General features: G+C 45.7%; 1 protein-coding gene across 2 annotated transcripts in view; it reads right to left on the bottom strand.

Moving 5' to 3' along the window:
- The window catches only part of BAALC (BAALC binder of MAP3K1 and KLF4), a 95,485-nt gene that overhangs the window by 31,627 nt on the left and 40,124 nt on the right, over positions 1-23,734 (bottom strand). Inside the window, exon 2 of one of the 2 annotated variants that reach the window (XM_039233858.1) lies at positions 20,688-20,734. The exons of the other annotated variant lie outside the window; for it this stretch is intronic. Coding sequence (XP_039089789.1) covers positions 20,709-20,734 — 26 coding nt within the window. The 3' untranslated portion in view covers positions 20,688-20,708. Of the gene's footprint in view, positions 1-20,687; positions 20,735-23,734 lie in introns of those variants that run through there. 2 annotated transcript variants of the gene reach the window in all.

Genomic DNA, 23,734 nt, shown 5'->3' with positions numbered 1-23,734 from the left:
GACACAGAATCCAAAGCAGGCTCCAGGCTCTGAGCTGTCAGCACAGAGCCTGACATGGGGCTTGAACCCATGAACCATGAGATCATGACCTGAGCAGAAGTCGGACGCTTAACCGACTGAGCCACCCAGGCACCCCGAATTTGTCTCCTTATTTTTCAAAGTGAACTAAAATGGAGAGGTATTTGTCATTTCTTCAATCTGATAAGTAATTTTTGAGTACACACTATGTGTAAGACGCTGACATGTGGCCTTTTGTAAGGCTAATATAAGGAAATCCTTTAAAATGGCAAGCAACTATTGCATTATCAATTGATTTTGAACAAGGGTGCCAAGACAATTCAATGGAGAAAGAGTTTTACCAACTAGTGTATGGTGACTACTGGATATCTACATTTAAAAGAATGAAATTGGACCCCTACCTCACACCATGTACAAAAGTTAACCCAAAATGGATAAAAAAATCTAAATGTAATTGCAAAAACTATAAAACTCTTCAAAGAAAACATAGGCATAAATCTTCATGACCTTGGATTAAGCAATGGTTTCTTAAAAATGATCCCAGAAACACAAGCAACAATAACAAAAAGTGTATATATAAATTGGACATCATAAAATTTAAAACAATTGTGCTTCAAAGGGCATCATAAATAAGATGAAAAGACAATTCACAAAACAGAAGAAAACTTTTGCAAATTTAGATCTGATAAGGGACAAATAACCAAATGAAAACACTTGCAAAGGATGTGAATAGAGATTTGCCAAAAAAAGATATGCAAGTGGCCAGTCAGCACATGAAAAGTTGTTCAACATCACTAGCTACCAGGGAGATATAAATCAAAACCATGAGCTACCACCTCACACCCACTGGAATGGCTATCATAGGAAAAGGCAGATAAAAGAAAAAGAAAAAGAAAAAGGTGGATAATAACAAGTGCTGGCAAAGATGTGGAGAATTTGGAACCTTCAAACACTGCTGGTAAGAGTGCAGCCACTTCAGAAATCAGTCTGGCAGCTCCTCTGAAGGTTAGACATAGAGTTACCATATGATCCAGAAATTCCATTCCTAAGCATATACCCAAGAGAAATGAGACCCCATATCTACACACAGATTTGTAGAAGAGTGTTCAAAGCAGCATGATTCATAATAGCCCCAAAGTAGAAACACCCCAAATATCCAACAATGACAGATGGATAAATAAAATATGGTATACACATACAATAGAATATTATTTGGCAGTAAAGAAAATGAAATACTAGTACCTGGTACAACACTGATAAACCCTGAAAACATGATGCTAAGTGAAAGGAGCCAGTCATAGGTCACATATTATACTATTCCATTTACGTGAATGTCCACAAATAGGTAAATCTCTAGAGAGATAAATAGATTAGTGCTTGCCTGGAGCTGGGGTTGTTGGGGGAAAATGAGGAGTGACTGTTAACAGACAAAGGATTTCTTTTTCAGGTGATGAAAATGTTCTAAAATTGTGCGCAACTCTGAGAACAGACTAAAAACCATTTAACTGTATGCTTTACATAGGTCAGTGGTATAGTATGTGAATTTTAGCTCAATAAAGCTCTGTAACTTAAGAAATCGTGAACAACACATTTTAGGATGTTATATGGACTAATGAAAATAAAGAGGCACATTTGGGTTTGAACAGCAATGGCCAGGGTGGGACTGACCGGTGAACTTGCACAGTCTATAGGCATAATGGCAGTGTTGGCCCAACAAATGCCAAAGGCCACGGGTCCTGACTACGAGGGCATCGGAGGGCCCCTGTTCCCTGAATGGGTTGCCAGCCTGTCACATCTGCCCTTGGCCGTGGGGATTGGTGGTGGAAATGGCTTCCCCCAGTACCCAGCAGCGTGCAAGAAAGACACCTGCTGAGAGCATCAGCTGGAACTGAAAGGATCCTGAGAAGAAGCAGGGGGAGTCCGTCTGTCCTTGGTGAATTCAAGCCTGAATTCTTCTCTCCCCAAAGAGATGCCCAAGGACAACAAACAAGCTAATGAACTGGGAGGCAGCCAGAAGGAAAGATCAAAAGCTCACTTTCCTTCTCTCTACTGACACTGTTAGAATCCGTCAGTCTAACCTTTCCCTCCTTCCCTTTGATCCCCTCCTTCATCGGCTTCTTCCTCATCACAGATCACTTGTTTGTTCTTTTCTCCTGTGTCTTTGAATTAGCCAGTCATTTGAAGAACCTTTGTTCCGTGCCTACTACGTGCCAGGCACCTGACTGGATGCGGGGTTACACCACAGGCTAACGGTGCAGCAAGACTGCGGTCTCTCAGCTCGGTCTGCCCTCCACCCGCCTTCCCTGTCTTCTGGCCACTGTCGGTGTGTACCAAGTCCTCCAGGTCCACACCGGGTGATGGATAGTAAAGGTGGAAATCCCACTGGAAGGAGGAGAAGGGAAGACAAGAATTTGAACTGCTGTTGACAAAATTATCTGTGGCAGATGGAGGGCGGGACAAGGTAGTGAACCTTTAGAAGACGATGCATCACATCCGTCCATGTATCTAACTTCCCCTTCCTCCTCTGCGCGGCCCAGTCCGGATCCCACCTTCTTACTCAGGCTGAAACAGCCTGTCCAGGGAATTGTTTAGCTGAGCATCCCAGGCACCCTCAAAGGTGGTGCCCTTGCCATGGAACACCCTCCTAGGGTGACCACCTGATGGCAGGGAGGGAAGGCCCAGGAATAGGGTGGAGTCCCAGGAGGCCCCTCCGGTGTCTGGTGCAATCCTTGGCCACAGCCCTGACCATCACGGCCCCATTTCTGCTTGAATGAGGAGGCTTATTTTGATCTTTTAGTCCTATCCCACTTCCTTATGTGTGCACATAAGGAACCTTGCTGTGGCCTGGCTGCTTTCCACAAAGTCGGCAGATCTAATCAGTCGGGGACTTAAAAACACCCCAGGGCTGCACCCTCGTACTGCTCCCAAGGTGCCTGGCGCCATGCTAGAATTCATGGCCTGCCCTTCAGACTCTTACTTGGTGAAGTGTTTCCTTAGAGAAACAGTCTTCCAATGAAATGTTCCCCCCTGTTTCTTTTATTCCTTGGTTCATTCACTTTTGGGATGGTTAGCACTTTAAGGAAGTGCCAGCTTATATCCTGGTTGTTGTTTTTTTTTTTTTTTTTTTTTTACTCCTTAACACTTTCTGAGTTTAGTACAATCAGCTTCTGTAGCAAGCTCTTTCCAGGCTGGCACTAAATTGTCCTGTTAGGTAGACATTAGAAATGAGTTGATGATATCCTTAATAGATATAATATCTTAATAGATATAAGTATGTCTGGGGCAATCAGAATTAGAGGATTTAAGTCAACTGTATTATTTTAATCCTTGAAATTTTCAAGTCATTCAAAGCAATCAATCACTCCTCTAGCATCTATGAGTACCTACACCATGTAGCACAGGGCTGTTATTAGCGGACATAAAACACTTGCCCATCTGAATTCTTTATGCTTCTGTAAGTTCGTTGGAAACTTAGCAATTTATTTAAGAATTACTGAGAGGGGCACCTGCATGGCTCAGTCAGTTAAGCATCCAATTTCAGCTCAGGTCATGATCTCACGGTCTGTGAGTTTGAGCCCCACGTTGGGCTCTGTGCTGACAGCTCAGAGCCTGGAGCCTGCTTCTGATTCTGTGTCTCCCTCTCTCTCTGCTCCTCCCCACCCATGCTCTGTCTCTGAAAAATGAATAAACCTTTAAAAAATTTTTAAAAATTACTGAAAATAGAGTCATGCAAAATTTAAAAAGCAAAGTATCATTTCTTACCTATCAGAATGGCAAACGTTAAGTCTGATAATATTCAATGTTGAAAGCATGTGGTTTAATGGGTTCTCTCATATGTTGCTGGCAGGAGTGCAAATAAAACTATTTTGGAGGACAATGAGCAGAGTCTATTCAAGTTTAAAATGTGCACACCATTATGACTCCACAATTTACTCCTCAGTATCAACTATAAGAAACCTCTTACCATTGCACGAAGGGGCCTGTTGAAGATACTCTTTATACCCCTGGAACAGTGAAAATTGTAAGCAACATAGCAATTTGTCAGGCACGCAATTACTAAATAGACTGTGTTTTACCTATACTGCAGAATTCCATACAATTTAAAAGTATGCAAATGTACAGAAATAGAAGTCTGATATATAACAAGTGAAATAAAGCAAATGGATGGTAAATATGTAAAAATGACAGCTTTTACATAGGAAAAAACTATCTTATATAAGTTATATTTTTTGTATAGGAATACATATGTGTATATATTATCTTTGTGTCTGTATACATACATGTATATGTATGTGTATATGTATATATGTCTGTATGTGTACACCCAACAAACTGATAACAATGCTTGTCTCTGAGGAAAAGGCAGGGAACCAAGATCAGAGGGTGGTTAATAGGGCCTTATCTATTACATTTCTACTTTCAAATATGTCATTTCTGAAATAAAAAGTATTTTTTAAGAATAGAGCGACATCTCATTCTGCCATTTCTCATTCGTAATGGCTTTGGACCCACCTAGAATATTTATTCAGCTATTTATTTTTTAGTTATTAGATTACATTTAATCATCAAATATGCTATCAAAAATAGTCATCAAATATACTGGCACTCAAGAATGAGAACGGCACACAAGCATGAACACATCGCGATGGGCCCATTCTACAAAGAAAGGTCCACCATTTTATTTATTTATTTTATTTTACTTTATTTTTTAAAAATTTATTTCTAGGAGAGAGAAAGAGACAGCGTGAGCAGGGGAGGGTCAGAGAGAGAGGGAGTCACAGACTGAAACAGGCTCCAGGCTCTGTGCTGGTAGTCAGCACAGAGCCCTACGCGGGGCTTTAACCCATGAACCGCGATATCATGACCTAAGCGAAAGTCGGACGCTTAACCGACTAAGCCACCCAGGCGCCCCAGGTCCACCATTTTAAGATCAAAGGCTGAGATGTCTAACTGTCTGTAGGGCATTCTGAAAACTCATGGGGGCATCCTAACAGTGAGTGTGCATGGAACTCATTATAGCTGCTGGCTACAACCTGGGGATTACTTCCAGGACTGAAATCAGGCACGGTTAGTCCTCACGGAGGAGAGGATTCTTGAGCAGCATTTAAAAGAAAGACTGGGTGCTGCTGACATGAAGATAATAGAAGAAATGAACTGAAGCTCATATTTCTAGGCTCCCGTTGAGCACCAGCCCATGCTCAGAGCTGAGGATATAAAGACAGGAAGACTCCTGAAATGACTGGTTGCTAAGAGCGTGGCATTGGAATATGGCTCCCAGCTCTACTTCATCATCACACCCACTGTGTTAAGTCAGTGTCATGATCCTTTATTTTTTCAGAAGAGGGGACTGAGGCTCATGGAGGCGACATAATCTGCCTGAGGTCCGAGCCACACTGCCACCCCAGGTCTGTCAGACTCTAAAATCTTTGTTTTTGACGTATTTGTGTTTACTCATATAATTAAAAAAAAAAAAAAACCACAATGAATCCTGTTCTCCCTCTTCAGGGCTAAGTATTAAGGAGGAGATGTATGATATCATCAAAGTAAATTAAAGACCTTCTGTCTGTTGTTTTAAAGATAATCCACAGCTCAAAGGTCTTACTCCTCAGGGAGGAGCCGGTCTTGACAATACTTAGAATCCAGGGAACTTGCCGGGCAGAATCAAAGGGGTCACACGGAAGCACAGAGAGAAGATGAGCATATGTCATGCAACTACTTGGGTGCATATTTGATCCCCCAGAACCCTGAGATTGTTGCTCTGCCAGGTGCCCAGCCCTCTGGGTCACCCCCTGACAATTCGTCACCTGTCCTCCAATACTCAGAAGCCACTACCAGGCTCATTTTCTGCACTCAACACCTCCAGTTTCAAGGGCGCAGCCTGGGCAATCTCTACTCCAGGCAGGGCCATGACTACCAGCTCCCAAAACCAGAGTGCCGCAGCCATCCGGTGATGCAATCAAGGGGATGAGAGAGTCTGTGAAACAGAGAAGGGATAGTGGCCTGTGGAACCCACTCCCCCCTGCACAGCCAGAACAGTCTTTGAGGACTACGAATCTGATCCTAACCCATCCTTTCATCGACCTCCCAGTGCCTTTGCGATAAGCTCCCAGACCTCTACATTCCCTGCAGGGCTCCTCGTGAGCGATCCTGCTTCTCCGGGCGGCCTGAGTTTGCGCTCTCCCTCTGGTCTCTATGTTCCAGCCTCTTCGGACATCAAAGGCACCTCACTGCCTTCACAATGCTCTCCTCTGCTCAGAATGCTCCTCCCTTGGCCTAGTTAGTTTTCTGCCTCAACTTAAACATGACTTCCTTTGGTGGGGAGGGGCTTCCCAGACTCCTTCCTCACACTAGATTGGGCTCCCCTACTTCTGTTCCATGGCCCCATGTACCGCTTTAGAGCATCCAGCACTGTTGGAATCTTTTCTCCCCATGCCTGCCCGGGCCACTAGCCTAGTTGCTGCCTGAAGACAAGGGTCACACCTATCTTGTTCACTGCCATGCCTGGCATATATCAGGCATTCAGATAAATGTTTGTTGAAAGAGTCCTGAATCACTGAGAAGGATGCCAGAGCTATATCATCGCTGCAAGAGGAAGCTGCCATATAGACCTCTGTATGTGGAGTGCCTTCTCCCCTATGTAGCACACCGCCGAAATTCCAAAGGCAACAAGTGCAAACGCGAATCGTGCTTGCTGTTCTGATGACTGCACAATTATCAGGGAGAGAAGGAAAGAGTTCATGTAAACAGTGAGATCAGCCTCGGACAAAGACTTGTCATATGACGCAGATCGCTCTCCCACACCCTCTCCAGGTTGCTGTGGCTCCCAAGGGCTCCCAACCAAGGCTGGCATCTTGCCAGGATTCAGGGCTAAGTGCAAAGACAAAGACAGTCCTGTAGGTCTCCCTAGATTCCATTTTTCCCCTTGGCGGTTTGTGCTGCAAGAAAACGGGATGGTATCTCACTGTGAACCTCACAGCCTTCTGGTGAAAGCAGTTCTCCAGCAATCTCAGCTCAGTAAGGTCACCCTGAACCCAGCAAGAAGGGTTGGTGACAGGGCTGGGCAATGCTGCCTGGGGGCCGGTGACTACACTGGGTGAGGGGAGAGTCACACTGGGCTCTCCCTTCCTCTCTGGACAGATGGCTGCACTGCAGAAAGGGAGCCTTGATGACGGGGCTCTGGAAAGGTGCTGAGGGCCTGACCCCTGGGCTTTGATTCCAGGGTGAAAATTGCACAGGGGCAACCGTGCAGAAGGGGAAGGACCCTCCAGCCTCCGAAATGCTCCCTCCGTTCTGCTGGTGCTTGAAATTCCTTAGCTGGGGGACAGTATGTTTTACAGTATGATCAGCACTAAGGTTTAAAATGTAGTTAGTTACAGGAGAGGCAACATGGCAACTTAAATTCACCTCTCTTCACCTCTCCCAATCGTTTCAAAGCAGGAAGGGTGCTTGTTTGCTAGAATGACCTCATGACTTGCCTCTGGGGTTAAGAATCCATGTTTTAAAAAAAAGTGGGGGCAGGGGGAAGACTTGAGTTGAGAAAAAACAGTGGAAATAAAGTCAAAGTAAAGGGAGACATTAAGTTGATTTATTGAACAGGGTTTAGATGGAGAAGGAATAGGAAGCAGAAGAGTGGTATCAAACAGAAGGGGAAAGGAGAGAGATTTGGGGGGAGAGGAGCCTGTGCCTCGTTTGTAAAAAACAAAAATGTCTAAGAGCTAGAGGATTTCAAAGAGGTTTTGTTGTACATTAAAAGTGAACTCTTTTCTAGGGTGCCCGGGCGGCTCAGTAGGTTAAGCATTTGATACCGGCTCAGGGTCATGGTCTCATGGTTTGTGACTTCAAGCCCCACATCAAGCTGACAGCACAGAGCTCTCTTCAGATCCTCTGTCCCCTCCCCACCCTGCCCCTCTCCCATGCGTGCTCTCTCTCTCTCAAAAATAAATAAACATTAAAAAAATAAATAAACTCTTTCCAAAATCCTGCCACATATGACACCATGGATGAAACTTGAGGGCAGTATGCTAAATGAAATAAATACACGAGACGGAGAAAGACAAATACTGCATCATATCATTCTATGAGAAATCTAGGGGGGAAAAAAAAGCAAAGAGAGAAAGAAAGGAAAGGAAGTAAAAGAAAAAGATTCATAGAGATTAGAAAAGTAGCGCCAAAAAAAATAGAAGGAAAGAAAAGCAAAATGTCTGTGGAGCGGGAGAAAGAGTATGCAGTTGGTAAAGGACACAGATCTTCGGCTGTAAGGTAAGGAGCGAGATCTACTGTATAACGTGGCGGCTGTGGTTAATTACACAGTGTTGTATAATTAATTGGAATTAGCTAAGAGAGCAGGACCTAAGTGTCCTGTCTCACCCACAGACAAAGGGTGAATCCGTGAGGTGATGAATGTGCTCATTAATTCAACGGAATTCATCAATTCTTTTCATCGCGTATGTCAAATCACATTGAACACCTTAAATATCTTATAATTCTGTCAACTGAATACCTTGCAATTCACTAAAGCTGAAAAAATAAACCCTTTCCCTTGTGATGCTTTTCTTGTGAGACACAAGATTTGAACATTTTTTTTCTTCACTCCACCTCTCTGAACCGGCCTCCCTTTTGACACGGAACCTCTTGAGGCCCCGAGAATCTGTGAGTCGAACGACGTGTTCGTGTTCCTTTAACACGTAGCACTGGCGGCCTGCTGGCTGGAGGCCCCGGAGGAGTGTGCTACCGTGGGGACAGGCGCTGCCTGTGGAGCCGGGCAGGCTTGGGTTCAAATCTCAGCTCTGCCCCTCGCAAGACGTAGGACCCTTCTCTAAGTGACAAAAATAATAGCATCTACTGTTTGTCTGTCTGGGGCTTCCAAGCATCAGACTCTCTGCTCGGATGACTCCCATTTCGCAGACCAGGGTATTGCCTTAGAGAGGCCAACCAGCCTGCTTGAGGAGGAACGAACAGCCATCGGTGGAACCAGGACCCAAGTACTCAGATCCATGTGACTCTACAGACACCGTGTTCCCATCTCCTGTCTCTGTCATCGCCCTACTACTAGCGTCACTAAGCTTCACTTTCCTTGGGCATAAAATGAGAATTCTGATACCTGCTAACAGAGCGGTGAGCACAGAGCAGAGCAGGCAAGCCTGGCACACGGTTGGGGTTGATTTTACAACGCCCCCCCCCCCACACACCAGGTGCAATGAAGTGCAAAGGCTGATTTCAGACCCTTCCCAGAGGGTGAGGCAGGGCACAAGGTGGGTGAGAGACAGTGGAGTAAAGCCATAGGGGAAAGACAGCTGTCATCAAAGATCAACTTGTCACATTAACAGTGCTGCCCCGGCTCTCGTCGAAGTGCAGCAATCCCTGATGGTCCGAGACCTGGAGCTCAGGGGCCCCACACGGCCAATCGAGAGGACAGAAGGCGGAGCTAAAGTGGAAGCCTGGTGTCGCAGAGCAGATTGCTGTCACCTCGGAGTTTGTTTACTGCATGTTGTCGGAGGGCTAACAGGTGACACATGTGACAGATAAAATGTAGAGCATACGATTTGCAAGCCATCGCTGTGCCTCACCCTCTTAGAAGAACAGATATTTGTGCTGAATAGAAACGGACAGAGCCAGCAGGAAACAGACATAGGGGAGCGGTCTGTGCAGCCATACGTGTCTCCTGTACCTTTTCCATGTGCCAGGCTCTGTTGCAGGGCTGGGGACGCAGCAGTGAAGGAAAGGACCTTTGTCCTTGCCCCCCCCCCCTTTTTTTTATGTTTTCTTTATTTCTGAGAGAGAGAGACAGCATAAGCAGGGGAAGGTCAGAGAGAGAGGGAGACACAGAATCCGAAGCAGGCTCCAGGCTCTGAGCTGGCTGTCAGCACAGAGCCTGACATGGGGCTCGAACCCACAAACTGTGAGATCATGACCTGAGCCGAAGTTGGACGCTTAACCGACTGAGCCACCCAGGTGCCCCTGTCTTTGCCCTTTGAGTGGCATGTGTGATGTGAGGAAGAGAGATGTCCAAGGGGTATTGCTAGTGGCAAAGTATAAAACAGGTCAAAGAGAGGCAGAGGCCAGATCATGAGTGGCTATAGGTACCTTGTCAAGGAGTCTGGATGGTGTCCAATGGCAATGACTTTGGACAATGTTCGGGCCACAGCAGCCTAGGAATGGTGTGGGTGGCCCGTGTGAAGGGCTCAAGTCTAGAGGCAGGGAGTCCAGTGAGAACAGCCTTGGCTTTGGGGGGGTCTGCCTCTTTCTAGAGTTTCCTTGGCCGCTGAATGTGTTCTTGAGATGATTATCTTCCCAGCTGGACTCACCAAATTGGAAACCACTCTCAGAAGGCCGCGACTCATAATATGCCACTTCAGAAAGATGGCTTTTGTCAAAATACACATCTTGACAAGTGCAATGCAGTATTTAGAAAGAAAGAGAGAAAACAGAGAAAAGCAATAGTAAATTAAGTAGGATAATCAGCTGTAACCACAATCTCGATAAAAAGGTTTTCTGTAACAACTTCTAAAGGACACAGCCAGAAAGAACAGGATTAAGCTTGACAAAGCATTTACTGTGTAGCTCACTGTATTAATGTTTACGTCGTTGGCAATATCCAAAATCTTTTCTGTAATGGCCACATAAGACAGAGATGTTGCGGGTTTTCTATAGGAAGCATACATTTAAAAGCTCCAAATGGACCAATCTGATTTTGAATTTCTGAAATGCAGTAATTGGCTCTTAAATCCCTGGATCCTGTTTCTGCAGTTCTCCCTGGATAAAAGCAGGTTCAAGCTTATGCTTTTCTCCTAAGAAGTCAAGTTCAAGCTCCCCACCTTTGACAAGTTGCTGCAAGGTTCTAGGAGTAGGTACAGTTGGCTTTGCTTTAAATCCTATTGCCTTTCTTGATATTTACAGAAGGAGGTAGTGTTTCCAGCAGAGATGTTTGGACAACATCATCTACAGAGTCAGTAACCTGTTTGTGTGACCTGATCCCACCCTAAATGCACAGATTCCATTTTGAAACAGTGTTTGCATAGTTTAGTGTACAAGGACCAAGGGATACAAAGCCTGAGAAAAATCGAAATTCCTCCCGGGGATTTTCTTCTAAGGCAGTTTTCCTTCAGTGTAAAACAATAGCAAAATGGCTTTTTCTTCAGCTTTCCCATTCAAAATATCTGACTCAGACTTCAGGGATGTGCAAGAAGGTGGCTGGCCGTGTGCAAAAGTCATGGACCCAGGGCGCCTGGGTGGCTCAGTCGGTTAAGTGTCCACCCTTGGTTTCAGCTCAGGTCATGATCTCACAGTTCATGAGTTCGAGCCCCGCATTGGGCTCCATGCTGTCAGTGTGGAGCCTGCTTGGGGATTCTCTCTCTCTCTCTCTCTGGTCCTCCCCTGCTTGTGCTCTCACTTTTTCTCCCTCTCCCAAAACAAATAAGTAAACTTAAAAAAAAAGTTTGTGTATCCAAGGTTCACACAGAGACACCACAAATACAGTACAGGGACTGGCATACTCAGGCTCCACACTACTGGCTCACGGCTTTGTTGCTTCTGTTCAGAAAAACCAGTACATGGTTGTTCACGCACCACTGAGAAGATGGTTACATCTTCTCACAAATCCTGTTATTACCCACAAATCCTGTTCCCTACTCTCTGTTCTAGTACATTCCTGTCTCGGAAGCCATATCCATCTTCACTAGTATAGCCCACAACGGATATCCAGCTCTCTCTCCTTTCGTTCATCTCAACCAGTATTCATTGAACCCCAACACACGCCAGACACTTCACTAGGCTCTGGTGACTCACAGAGGCGGAAGCTCCGGTCTTCACCCTGCAGGTACTCAGATCTGGTAAGAGAGTCAGAAACAGAGACGGACACAGTCCTTACAAATCGGGTCGTCCTTGTGGCCCAGTCTCAGAATGACAAAATACCGAAGTAAAACAATGTTCAACACTCATGAGTTATCAGAAAGTAATCTAACTGCTTTACTTACTACTTTCTTTTCTTAGAGAAAAGCGAAGGGAGTTCCCTTCATAATTCACGACAACATTTCTAATATCCCTAGATAAACACTGAATGAGTAATCTGGAAAGTGAAATTAAGGGCATAATGGAAATAAGATAAAAACTTCAAAGACGTGGAAGATGATGGATTAGAGAGGGTGACACGGGAAGAAGGAAAACCGGTGAGGACTACTGTACTATCTGGAGTCAAGAGGGGATGAGGTGAAGAGGCAGTGGGCTGGGGGCAGGGACCACGGGGGAAGAGAGGAACTGATTCAGGCAGAGATGTTGACCGTCCTGCAGAACCAGCTGCGGTCTCATTTTTCTACCTGGAAGTCCCTTGAGCCACTTTAGACTCAGTATGTCCAAACGGAACATACTACCTTCAATCTGGTTCCCCTTCTTGACTCTCTCATCTAGGCGAGTTATGCCACCAATTTTCCAGCCTCTGGCTTTAGAAAGATGTAAGTTATTTCCTTTCTCTTCTCCATCCCTACAGTCAAGTCTGACAGCCAACGCTGTCATTTCTTCCTTCGACACAGCCTCCCATAGCTCTTTGCTCTCCATTTATGCTCCCCCTGGAGAGTTCCGGTGTACCTCACCTCTAGGTTATTACAGTAGCATACAGATGGCCTCCCTGATTCCAGAGTCTCTCCGCTGTGTGGCACATCCACGTCACGGCAGGAAGGCGAATCTTCCCAAAGCATGGCTTTCTTCCTCGTTGCATCAGATCCGAACACCTCTGCCCAGCTCTTAAGTGCTCCACCTAATGGGCTCACCCTAATTATCTGGGCTTCGTTCTAATCACATACCTAATCCTCTAGGCAAGTGGCATCCTTTGTGCCCCATAAGTGCCAGGCTCAAACCCACTTTGTACTACTGCTCAGGATGACCCTTTACCCACAGTGTTCTTCCTCCCTCCTTCACCTTTCCAACCTGGTGAGGGCAACATGACCAGTGTTTGCTCATCGACCTAGTCCTCTGTAAGTCAACATCACACAACATTGCACTAAATGATTTCTTGCTTATTCCAAGTGCCCAGGTTTTCTCTCCCCAGCAAGGCTATTCATTTATTCAGAAATGAAATCTATTACTTTGCCTAGCTACTTCTACTAACGTGGGAAGAAGAAAGCTCTCCAGGGAGTTTGGCATTTTGGTTTTGGCTCTCATTTACATTATGTTATCCTCAAATGGAGTGTGGTGATTTTTGACCAATTCTTATAATTTGTTCTTTACTTCATTTTTAATTATTAAATGATATATTTATTTTTTAAAACATTTATTCATTTTTGAGAGACAGAGACAGAGCATGAGTAGGGGAGGGGCAGAGAGAGAGGGACACACAGAATCCAAAGCAGGTTCCGGGCTCTGAGCTGTCAGCTCAGATGCGGGCTCGAACTCATGGACCTCGAGATCAGAACCTGAGCTGAAATCAGATGCTTAATCAACTGAACCACCTAGGTGCCCCTATTAAATGATATATTTAAATTGAAACTATAACTATGTTCAAATCTTATAACCTCTTGGTAAACATGAACATCACTATCTCTACAAACTGTATTGAATATATTCCTTTTCTTTTTCATCAGAAATTTTAAGGTTCCTAAAAATGAACAAATGGGGTTTCTATTTATGGAGAGCCCACTACACGTGAGGCACTGAATTCGATGCTTTTTAAAAGCCTCACTACTATCCTGAAATGGGTACAAAGACATTTTTTTCCTTAAAAGTTGGATTTTATTTAAAAAGGATGCTTAAAAATAGTACTTGGATATGAAGTTGAAGAAATGCACTTTGAAGCCTAATGGAAATTAAAAGCACTTTAATTGCCACATTTGTGACTTTACAAAGAAAATAATGAAACATTGTTTTAGAAAGTTGCCTGTTGAAATAAAGCCTTGAGATTTCACCAGCAGTTTAGGAAAAATCTAAAACATGAATAAATCAAGAAATAGAAAAATATAAATGCTTGTCACAGTTGAATGTATCTTGGCATATTATCAAGCAAAACTCAAAGTGTTTATAAATTGCATGCACTGAAGGTTGAAGAAGGGAAAAATACACGAAATTATGGGGCTATAAAAAGCATAACCGGAGGAACATACAGGTAACGTAAGGTTCCTTTAGGACTCCCTAGCCCTGAGCTCCCCACACCAAGCATTCCAATTTGTTTAAACATAGAATTATCAGTCCTTTCTCATTTTAAGAGGATATATTCTTCCTTAAAGAGTCTTTTCCTGGGGCACCTGGGTGGCTCAGTTGGTTAAGCGTCCAACTTCAGCTCAGGCCATGATCTCACAGTTCGTGAGTTCAAGACCCAAGTCAGGCTCTGTGCTGACAGCTCAGCTCTCTGTCTCAAAAATAAACAAACATTAAAAAAAAAAAAAAAAGAAAAGAATCTTTTCCTGATGTCCCTAATAATCCCACAGCTCGTTTGATAGACCCTAAGATTCTAAACCCCACATGGTGGGCTTTCTCCACACCATTGCGCATCTTTTTTCCAGTAATCCCATCTTTTCACTTTCAGACCTGGTGGCCCAGGTTGAAGCGCATGGCCAATGGCAAAACCAATCATTACGCTGTATTCTCAGGGACCTTGTGATTGTTCAGGGACATCACATGACCCAGTCACTAAATTCTCAAGACCCATGCAGGCGTTATTGTAAAGTCTGTCTCTTTCCTGGTGGATTTGAGTCTGGATGCTGTGCGGTGGGTCTGAGGTCTGACCCCTGCAAGGAGAGGCCCTTTCCAAGAATGGAGCCCACACAGAAGAAGGGGTTTGAGGGAAGGAGAGGGAGACATGGGGTTCCTGGTACTGGGTGAGCCTTGAACCCAGCCTCATCCCAGGCCAATATGGTCCCTTGTTTTTGTTTAGGGTTTTGTTTCTGTGGATGGTGATTTGTTTACTAGTTGCCAGCAAGAGTAACCACAAGAGAGAGTAAACCACAAGCCACCCCTCAGCCACGCTCACACAAGTTCTATAGCACCTGCACATCAACTCACCAAAAATCCTCTCGTTTGAGCTTAAGCTGGAATCCACACCTGAGTTCTGACATGATGCGGCAGGATGAACTGGTGGGAACTTGCAGCACCTTCGCATCAGGGCCAGAGGAGCCTCCCGAAAATAACTTGCCCGAAGGGAAGAGGAGCCAGGCCCAGCAGGCCTTCCCCAATAAGCAGGGACAAGCCTCGGAAGGGAGGAACAATTTTAAAAAGAATCGGTGCTTGTCTCTGAGCCTGTCTGCTGTCCACCAGCGGACCCCAGGGGGAGAATGTGGGCCACTAGCAAAAATTCAGAAAGCTGCTTTTCAAAAACAATGATCTAAGATACAGGGCACAGGCAACACTACTTGGGCGCCTTCTGGAACTACAGCATAATGCAAAATGGGAAGCAAAGTGTTCTTTTCTACTTTATCACTCTACTCGTTCTGAATATCCTGGCCCTAGCGTAGGGTTTCTCAACCTCAGCACGACTGATTTGGGGGGACAGATCGTTCTTTGCTGTGAGCATTGTGGGTGCTGGCAGAGCCCCTCATCTCTCCCCACTAGACGCCAATAGCACCTGCTCCACACGTTGCCAAATGTCCCCCAGGGGGCAGAGTTGCCTGGTTGAGAGGGACCGCTTTAGAGTATTAGTGGTTGTGGCACTAAGAGGGGACTTTAGCGCCCACCGGGAGTGGTGGTGATGTCCAGCCACAAAAATAAATGCGCCTGAAAGATATGCCAGTGCCCGGGGTGTGGGGGGAGGGGAAAGGGGAGGGAGGGTGAGAAAGGAGGCCAGCTCTCTAAAGCAAAAAGTCAAAAAACAAAAAGCAAAGAGAGAAGCCCCTGGGGGCAGAACAGCGGCTGGCCGGTCCTATTTGCGACATTTAGTAGGTGCCTTACCACACACTAACTGACCTTCCATAAAGGGAAGCAGAGGGTGACTCCGGGACATTTGCTCAGTGGACAGAGATCACGGGTGCTGTTACTTGGTGGACCCGGGGTGGGAGTGGAGAGTCGCAGATGGATGAGTCTTGGCCCCTGGGCTGACGGAGCCTGACATTTCCATCTTCAATCTCACCCAACAAACATTTAAATTGTGTGCAAATACAGAACTGGGCTCATGGAGTTCTACAGTGAAGGCTAATGCGGTAGAGACAAGATGTCAGAAGAAGAAGAAGGAGGAGGAGGAGGAGGGGGAGGAGGAGGAGGAGGAGGAAGAAGAAGAAGAAGAAGAAGAAGAAGAAGAAGAAGAAGAAGAAGAAGAAGAAGGAGAAGGAGAAGAAGAAAAAAGAAGAAGAAGAAGAAGAAGAAGAAGAAGAAGAAGAAGAAGAAACTCTGAAATAGCGTGTAGCTTGAATTCTGAATAACACAATTTTGTTTCTGAAATTATGGTATATTTTTAAATTGATGTGCATATTTAATCCTCTCAGTCTTTTCCCCTCTTAAAAGCTGTTACTGAAATGATCTCACAACCAACAGAGTTCTTAGAATTGCAGAAGGGTGTTTTTCTAGCTAACTAAACAACGCAGGTGTGGAGTGATGTTTAAACTGCCCCTGTCTCTTCTCCTCCCCTTGGAGATGAGGGATGGGTTTTCATCCTAGTTCTAGTGAACAAGAAAACTCATGGATTGAAATGCTCCATCGTTAAACCATTTCTAAGAAAGACACTGCCATAGATGTACTTAGGAAGGCAAAAGAAACAAACACAAACTTAAGGCAGGTGCACCTGAAACCTCTCAGTGAGCATGTATGATACCTATGGAATTGCATAGTATGGAACTGCAATACCTAACTATTCCCTGGAGGTAAGACATCTTCCACAGAAACGCAGCTAGCCTTTCCAGAACAGAACCCGGGCAGGGGTAGGGTGCACACCTGGTTCTTGATGGAGGGTGTGCGGGTCTCTGTTCTCCCAGGCCAGGAGACAGTAATACAGGCCAGCTGGGTGGGAAGAGGTTGGCATAAAGTAGAATGCTTTATTAGGGGAAAAGACAGTCTTTGATAAATGGTGTTGGTAATGCTGGATATTCACATGCTAAAGAATGACACTGGACCCCTGTCTCCCACTGCTCACACACATGAACTTGAAGGGATCAAAGTCTTCAGTGTAAGTCCTGAAACCATGAAGCTCCTGAAAGAAATCATAGGGGAGGAGCTCCCTGATGTGAGTCTTGGCAATGGATTTTTAGATTTGTCACCCAAAGCACAAGCAATAAAAGCAAAAACAGATAACTGAGACTACATCATATTAAAAGGCTTCTGCACAGCAAAGGAAGACATCAGCACAATGAAAAGGCATACTACAGGAAGTGGGAAAAAATACTTGCTAATCACATATCTTGATAGAGGGATAATATCCAAAATATATAAAGAATCCTGACAACTCAATAGTAGTAAAAAAAAAAATTCTTTTTAATAGGCAAAGGGCCTAAATAGATATTTTCCCAAAGAAGGCATACAGGTACAGGAAAGTGTGCTCAACATCACTCATCAGGGAAATGCAAATCAAAACCAAAATGAGCTGCTATTCACACCTTTTAGAATGGCTATTATCAGGGGCGCTTGGGTGGCTTAGTCGGTTAAGCATCCGACTTTTGCTTAGGTCATGATCTCTCGGTTCGTGGGTTCGAGTCCCGCGTCGGGCTCTGTGCTGACTGCCAGCTCAGAGCCTGGAGCCTATTTCAGAGTCTGTATCTCCCTCTCTCTCTGACCCTCCCCTGCTCACGCTGTCTCTCTCTCTCTCTCCTAGAAAAAAAAAAAAAGAATGGCTATTATCAGAAAGATAAAGAGATAACAAATATTGGCAACGATGTGGAAAAAAGAGAACCCTTGGGCTCTCTGGGTGGGAATGTAAATTGGTGCAGCCACTATAGAGAATGGTGTGGAGGTTCCTCAAACAATCAGGGGCGCCTGGGCAGCTCAGTCAGTTAAGCATCCAATTTTGGCTCAGGTCATGATCTCACTGCTCTTGAGTTTGAGTCAGAGTCAGGCTCTGTGCAGCACAGAGCCTGGAGCCTGCTTCAAATTCCATTTCTGTCTCTCTCCGCTTCTCCCCTGCTCACTCATTCTCTCTCCCAAAAATAAACATTAAAAAAATTTTTTTTAAATTAAAACTAGAGCTACCATATTAGGATCTGGCAATCCCACTTCTGGGTAGGTATCTGAAGGAATGGAAATTCCTATCCCGAAGACATATCTGCACCCCGTGGTCACTGCAGCATTATTTCCAACAACTAAGGAAGGCACAACCTAAGCATCCATTGATGGATGAGCGGATAAAGAAAATACGGTCCATACACACCCAATGGAATATTAGCCACAGAAAGAAAGAAATCCTACCATTTTCAATGACATGGATGAATCCTGAGAGCACTGTGCTTAAATAAGTTACAGAAAGACAATACTGTATGATGGCACTTATATGTGGAATCTAAACAAAAGAAACAAAACAAGAAACAAACAAAAAAAGGAACTCCCAGAGCCAGGGGGTGGGGGTGAGTGTGGTCAGACTTACAGTATAGGATGAGTAGATTCTAAGGACCTAAAGTACAGCTTGGTTACTACAGGTCACGATAGATACTATCCTGCATACTTGAAAGTTGCTAAAACAGCGGATCATAAGAGTTTTCAACACACAGAGGATGGACAGCTGTATGAGGTGGTGCAGGTGTTAAGTAATCTTACTGTGGCAATCATTTTGCAATACATATGCATAGCAAACATAATGTTTTATACCTTAAATGTACACAATGGTGTTTGTCAATTTTATCTCAATAAAGCTGGGAAAACGCAAATTATAATGCTTTATTAGTACCACTGAGGTCAAACCCACTGAGGTTCAAAAGTATCTTTCAGACACACTGTTAATTTTTTTCATAAATGCATTAGAAAGTATCAATAGATGTATTATACTTAATAGATTAGTATAATAGATTATGTCTTCTCAAAATTCAAATGTTGTGGTCCTCAGAATGTGACCTTATAAGGAGATCGTTGCAGATGAAAGCAGTTAACTCAGTTAAGATGAGATCATTAGGGTGAGCCCTATTTCAGGACAACTGGTGTCTGTTATAAAATAAATAAATAAATGAACAAACTAATTAATTAATTAATTTTAAAAAAAGGGTCTGGGCCCAGACGCACACACATTAGGAGAAACAATACGAAAGCAGAGATTGGGGTGATGCTGCTACAAACCAAAAAACTGTAAAGATTGCCGGCAAACCACCAGAGCGAGGGGGGAGGCACGGAGCAGGTTCCCCCCTTGCAGCCCATGGAAGGATCAACCCTCCCGACACCATGATCTCAGACATCCAGCCTCCAGAACGGGGAGGGAACTAATTCCTGTGGCTTTAAGCCCCACAGGGTGGTACTTCCTTACAGCAGCACCAGGAAAGGATGCACTTAGTAGCCAAAGACAACAGACCAGCAGGAATCAGCGGTGGTGGCAGTGACTGAATCTTTTCTTACTTCGTCCCTCCAATCCCCCCAGATCACACACTGAGGTGTCTCTGGCCACAGTTTATTGGCGTCACATCACTTTGAGGCCTGGAGCACAGCCCCATGTGTTGCTCTCCAGCACCAGTGTTTGGGTTTGTTTGTTTTTTTTAATGTTTATTTTTGACAGAAAGAGAGACAGACAGACAAAGCATGAGCAGGGAAAGGGCAGAGAGAAAGGCAGACACAGAATCCCAAGCAGGCTCCAGGCTCTGAGCTGTCAGCACAGAGCTCGACGTGGGGCTCGAACCCACAAACAGTGAAATCATGACCTGAGCCGAAGTCAGATGCTTAACTGACTGAGCCACCCAGGCACCCAAGCATCAGTGTCTTTTATTCTAGGGGAGGAAGGAAGCTAACATCGGAGCAGGAAAGGTATGGATAAACGTTAGACTGTGAAGAATGAAGTATGTGTGCCAAAATGTGAGGGCAGCCACAAGAACAGAAAGAGAATGTGAAAATTCCAAACTAGAAATGGGAGAAAAAGTCAGAAATGAGAAAAACCAGAAAACAGAGGAGAAGCAGTAGAAAGGCTGGGAGGGAAAAGCTTGGAGATTTCCATCCTGTCCTTGCGGTCTCTCTGCAGAAGCGCAGAGATGCAGGGCCCCCCGCGTGCAGGGGGCGCAGGAGGTCCGTGGGGCTCAGGAGAAGGAACGAAAGAGGGCTGCGGAGACAGAGTTAAGTGATGGAGCCGCCGTAGTCAGGGCTGGCGAGGTGTAGAGTCCTGGTTTTGTGGGAGAGCTGATGAGCTAGAACAGTAAAGCAGGCCCCAGGTGACGTGGGGAGCCCAGAATCAGAGCGCAGACACAGAGGATTTGAGACTGTTGCGCCCAGGCTCGCGCATGGCGAAGCCAAGGACAGGAAGACTGCTCCACTCCCCGACACCCGTGCCCCCCCTTACAGAGGACTGGATAAAAAAACAGAGACACTCTTGTAACTCAGATCTTGCCTGGATCACACTCCACAGGTACCCCTGCACCAGGCAAGTTATAAGCCAGCTGAGTAAACAACCACTTTCTGTGCTTCAGTCCAGACAGGTCTCACGAGCCTGCACCCCGATGGCCGTCTGTTGTCAGCAGCTGAAGAGCCAGCAATTTCTCTCGGATGAGTCACTGCGTCTGGTTGCTGTCCTCACCTATTTTCAGTTGATTCCCCTTGGCTTCAAGTGCAGAAGGTGACTCCTTACTGTGTTTTTGTCCGTCGGCCTCACATACACACACATGTGCTCACGTACGCTTGGAAGCTTCTGGGCCTATTCGGGAGGGAGCAGAGGGGAGCAGAAGGCAGCATGGACTGGAGTACGTACAGACAGAATTCCACAGTCGCCAGCCATGGACTCTGGATAAGCCGCTAAACCTCCCTGAGCCAGCATTCTCTCACTCGTAAATGAAGGATTGAATGTTGGGAGATTAAATGAGAATCTGTAAAGCACCCAGGTTACTGTTCAACACTTAGTAGGCACTTGATAAACGGCGACCTCTTCCTCCAGAGCTCTGTTTGACCACAGCTCTGACTAAGGACATGCTGTGATATGCAGCAAATGCCCCTACTGCACCCCACCCCACCCCCGCACCAAAGTCTACTCTTAATCCCCAGAGCCTGTGAATATATTAGGTTACTCGGCAAAGGGGAATTAAGATTGCATGTGGAATTAAGGTTAGCTAATCCAATTCAGGTAGCTATTTTAAGCTGACCCCTGGTTGGCTCAGCCAGTGAAGTGTCCAACTTTGGCTCAGATCATAACCTCAGAACTCATGAGTTTGAGACCCGCATGGGGTCTGTGCTGACAGCTCAGAGCCTGGAGCCTGCTTCAGATTCTGTGTCTCCATTTCTCTGCCCCTCTTCCACTTGCTCGGTCTCTCTCTCAAAAACAAGCAAAAATGTTTAAAAAAAAAATTTTAATAAAAATTTTAAAATTAAATGAAATTGAACAGACTATCGTGGATTATCCATGTGGGTCCAGTGTAATCCCACGAGTCCTTGGGAGTGGAAGAGGAAGGCAGAAGAGCAAGAAGTAAAGGGCAATGTGGCTGTGGAAGACACAGAGAGGTGCAATGTCATAGGCTTTGAAGATGGAGGAAAAGGCCATAAACCAAGAAATGTGGGCAGCCTCTAGAAGCTGGGCGGGGCAAGGAATTAATTCTTCCCAGAGCATCCAAGGAAGAGCAGGGCCCTGCCCACACCTTAGCCCAGGGAGGAGTCAGGCATCTCAGCTACGGAACTGGAAGAGAATAAAGTGTGTCGGTTAGACCACTACATTTGTGGCAAGTTGTTACAATAGTAACAGGGGGCTAATACACCTGGCATCATGCCAGTTCTCCCATCCTGCTTTGCAAACCTAGGTATTCCAATGACAACCGAGACTTCTATGCCTGGGACCAATCTGGGTGATTAGATGCCTTCCAGCAATATGGAGTAGAGTTAGTGAGGCTACTTGGTTACTCATCCCAACCTCTGTGCTGGAAAAGATCAGCTAGCAACTCCGTGGCAGCCATACTGAAGCCTACCTGCCCACCACATGCCTGCCACCCCAGGGCCAGGGCAGCTCTCCCAAGGTATGGATCACCTGGTGCTTGTATTGCTGTCCGGTGCCTCCTTCCCAGACTCACATTTCAGTCCTACTAGAGATCATTGGTTTTCCGATGGCAACTGTGTGCTCCTAAAAGCCCAGGCGGCCCATATTATGATCCCCAGCTGAGCGTCCCTAGCTGAGCCTCCCTAGCCCTCTTCACACGACAGAATGAGGCAGAGAACAAGAAAAGCCACAGGGGCGAAACAGTGGCTGAAGCAGGCACAGGCACTTTGCCTGGTTCGCCTCAAAGGGGAGTAGAAACGGTCAGACATTCTAGCATTTCACGGACCTAAACAACAGCACGCTACGAAGAGAGCTGACCTGAGCCTCCCAAAATAGCCTCAGAAGATGCGTTTGGAGTGTCGACGTTGCACGACTGCAGATGAAGAGACGAGGAATTCTTGAATAGTTAACTAATTCTGTGGGAAGCCAGGGGTGGGATGGGAGATCGCAAAGGATGCAGAAGAGAGAGGGTGAAGGGAGAAAAGGCTCTGTGCAGAGCAAAAAGGAAACTCGGAGTCTCATTTCCAGCTAAGTGCTTCACCCCAAATCTCTGTGTGGAGGAATCAGGAGTCGGCCGGGGAGGACACCGCAAACTCCGGTCGGTACATAAAGTACAGTTACATGTACTCACGTCTAGCAAACAACGTTTACTTTATAAGCAGGTTTGGAGGTTCTCAGCTGCCCTTTGTGGCGATGTCCCAGGTGAAAGGGATGTAGCTTCCAACCCGACACCACGGTGGGGCCCTGTCACATGGGCAGCAGCCCAGAGCCACATCTGAACAAGTTCGTGCTGGTCTGACGGGCCACGCCACACAGCAGTGGGACAAAGTGAGAGAGAGATAAATGTGACCTCTTCCATTTCTATACCACCATTCCTAAAGGGTCTGCATTTCAGTCCCTCCAGTTACTCTGTGGGACCATATGGCAACTCGCTTATTCTTGCTAACCCTGAGTTTTCTCATCTGTAAAATGAGCATATGAGGCGCGCCTGGGTGGCTCAGTCGGTTAAGCGACTGACTTCAGCTCAAGTCATGATCTCACAGTTTGTGGGTTCGAGCCCTGCATCGGGCTCTGTGCTGACAGCCAGCTCAGAGCCTGGAGCCTGTTTCAGATTCTGTGTCTCCCTCTCTCTCTGCCCCTCCCCTGTTCACGCTGTCTCTCTCTCTCTCTCTCAGAAATAAGTAAAACATTAAAAATTCAAAAAAATGAAAATAAAATGAGCATATGAGAGCACCTCCTTCATACTATGGCTGTGAGAATCCAATGAAGGAATGCATGCTGCACGCTTGGCCCATGGAAAATGCCAAGAAATGTCAGTATTTACATTAGCTCCTACTAACCAAATCCTCATTGATTCTGTTACAGCTACGAGATCCAAATCCATGGTGACTCCGAGGTCCTGAGGAATCAATACACACTAGGACAGATACCGTTTAGCTACGGCACATGGGGAATTTTATCAGTTAGCAGCATAGAGGTACCACAAACAGCTCACACGACTCCCTGGTCAGGGCCTGACCTGCGCAAGGAAGTTTTGCAAAGGTTAATGCTCTAAGATTACAACTTCTCACCAGCCACTTCCTGCCTCTTCCAGCCCCGCAGCATAACCATCCCACCTCCGTAAGACAAGGGGAGCAGCAGGGAGGGACCCCGACAGAAGAGCCTCAACTCCACGCC

Source organism: Hyaena hyaena, unplaced genomic scaffold (genome assembly GCF_003009895.1).
Source record: "Hyaena hyaena isolate Hyena2069 unplaced genomic scaffold, ASM300989v1 scaffold_79, whole genome shotgun sequence".
In the NCBI taxonomy this organism is placed as follows: Eukaryota; Metazoa; Chordata; class Mammalia; order Carnivora; family Hyaenidae; genus Hyaena; species Hyaena hyaena.
Note: the sequence above shows the minus strand (reverse complement) of the source record. Positions and strands in the feature narration are given on the sequence as shown.